Source organism: Penaeus monodon, chromosome 25 (genome assembly GCF_015228065.2).
Source record: "Penaeus monodon isolate SGIC_2016 chromosome 25, NSTDA_Pmon_1, whole genome shotgun sequence".
In the NCBI taxonomy this organism is placed as follows: domain Eukaryota; kingdom Metazoa; phylum Arthropoda; class Malacostraca; order Decapoda; family Penaeidae; genus Penaeus; species Penaeus monodon.
The window spans coordinates 10430102-10430830 of NC_051410.1; the positions used below are offsets into that span (position 1 = coordinate 10430102).

The 729-nt window shown below is 38.7% G+C and overlaps 1 protein-coding gene across 1 annotated transcript in view; it reads left to right on the forward strand.

The window, feature by feature from the left end:
- Positions 1–729, forward strand: part of LOC119589538 (ATPase family AAA domain-containing protein 5-like) — a gene marked incomplete in the record, with an annotated part of 13963 nt that overhangs the window by 6469 nt on the left and 6765 nt on the right. Inside the window, 1 exon segment of the mRNA XM_037938139.1 lies at positions 225–729. Coding sequence (XP_037794067.1) covers positions 225–729 — 505 coding nt within the window.

The following is a 729-nucleotide window of genomic DNA, read 5'->3' on the forward strand; positions in this document are numbered from 1 at the left end:
AACAGTGTTTCTTATTAAGTCTAAATTATATGTCTCTTGCATATGAAACAATGATGATAAATAGAAGCCCAGAATGTTTTCCCTTAGAGTTGAGTGTTTTGCACTCCTTTTTGGTTGAGACATCATGATAGTTGACACTTTGATCGCTGATTTTCCATTGATGTTATGTATTGATTGTTTTTCATCTTTTGTTTTCTAATGAGATGTTTGTGCATACATTCCAGACTGAGATTGAAGAAAGTTCAACCAACTTTGAAGACCAAAACCAAAGGAAGAAAATCTTTAAGTCTAAAGCACAATAACGTAGCCGAGAGTTGCCCCGCGCAGGCCAAAGCACGAGAACTTGTGCAAAAGGCTAAACAAACAAGAAGGAGTCCCAAGGGAAAAGTAAAGCGATTGAGCATGAGTAGAACCAAAAAGAAAACTCTGAGCAATGATGTTGTGAAGAAGATAGTTGAACAGAATGTAGTACAAGTTAATATGGTACAAATTGATAATGATGTGGTCCTCATTGATGATGAGGAAGCTTCACCAGTCAAGCCAGCAAAGAAGAAAAGGCAGATGCTTCTCAAGCCTCCAACTGCATCAACTCCAAAGACAAAACTAACAAAAAGGAAAGTCATTAGGAGTAAAAAAGGAAATCAAAACAGACCAGAGGAAGTCAAGGTTCTGGATGACACTGTTGGCGAGTCTTCAAGGAGATCCTCGCGGCAAGCAGCAGCAAATGCA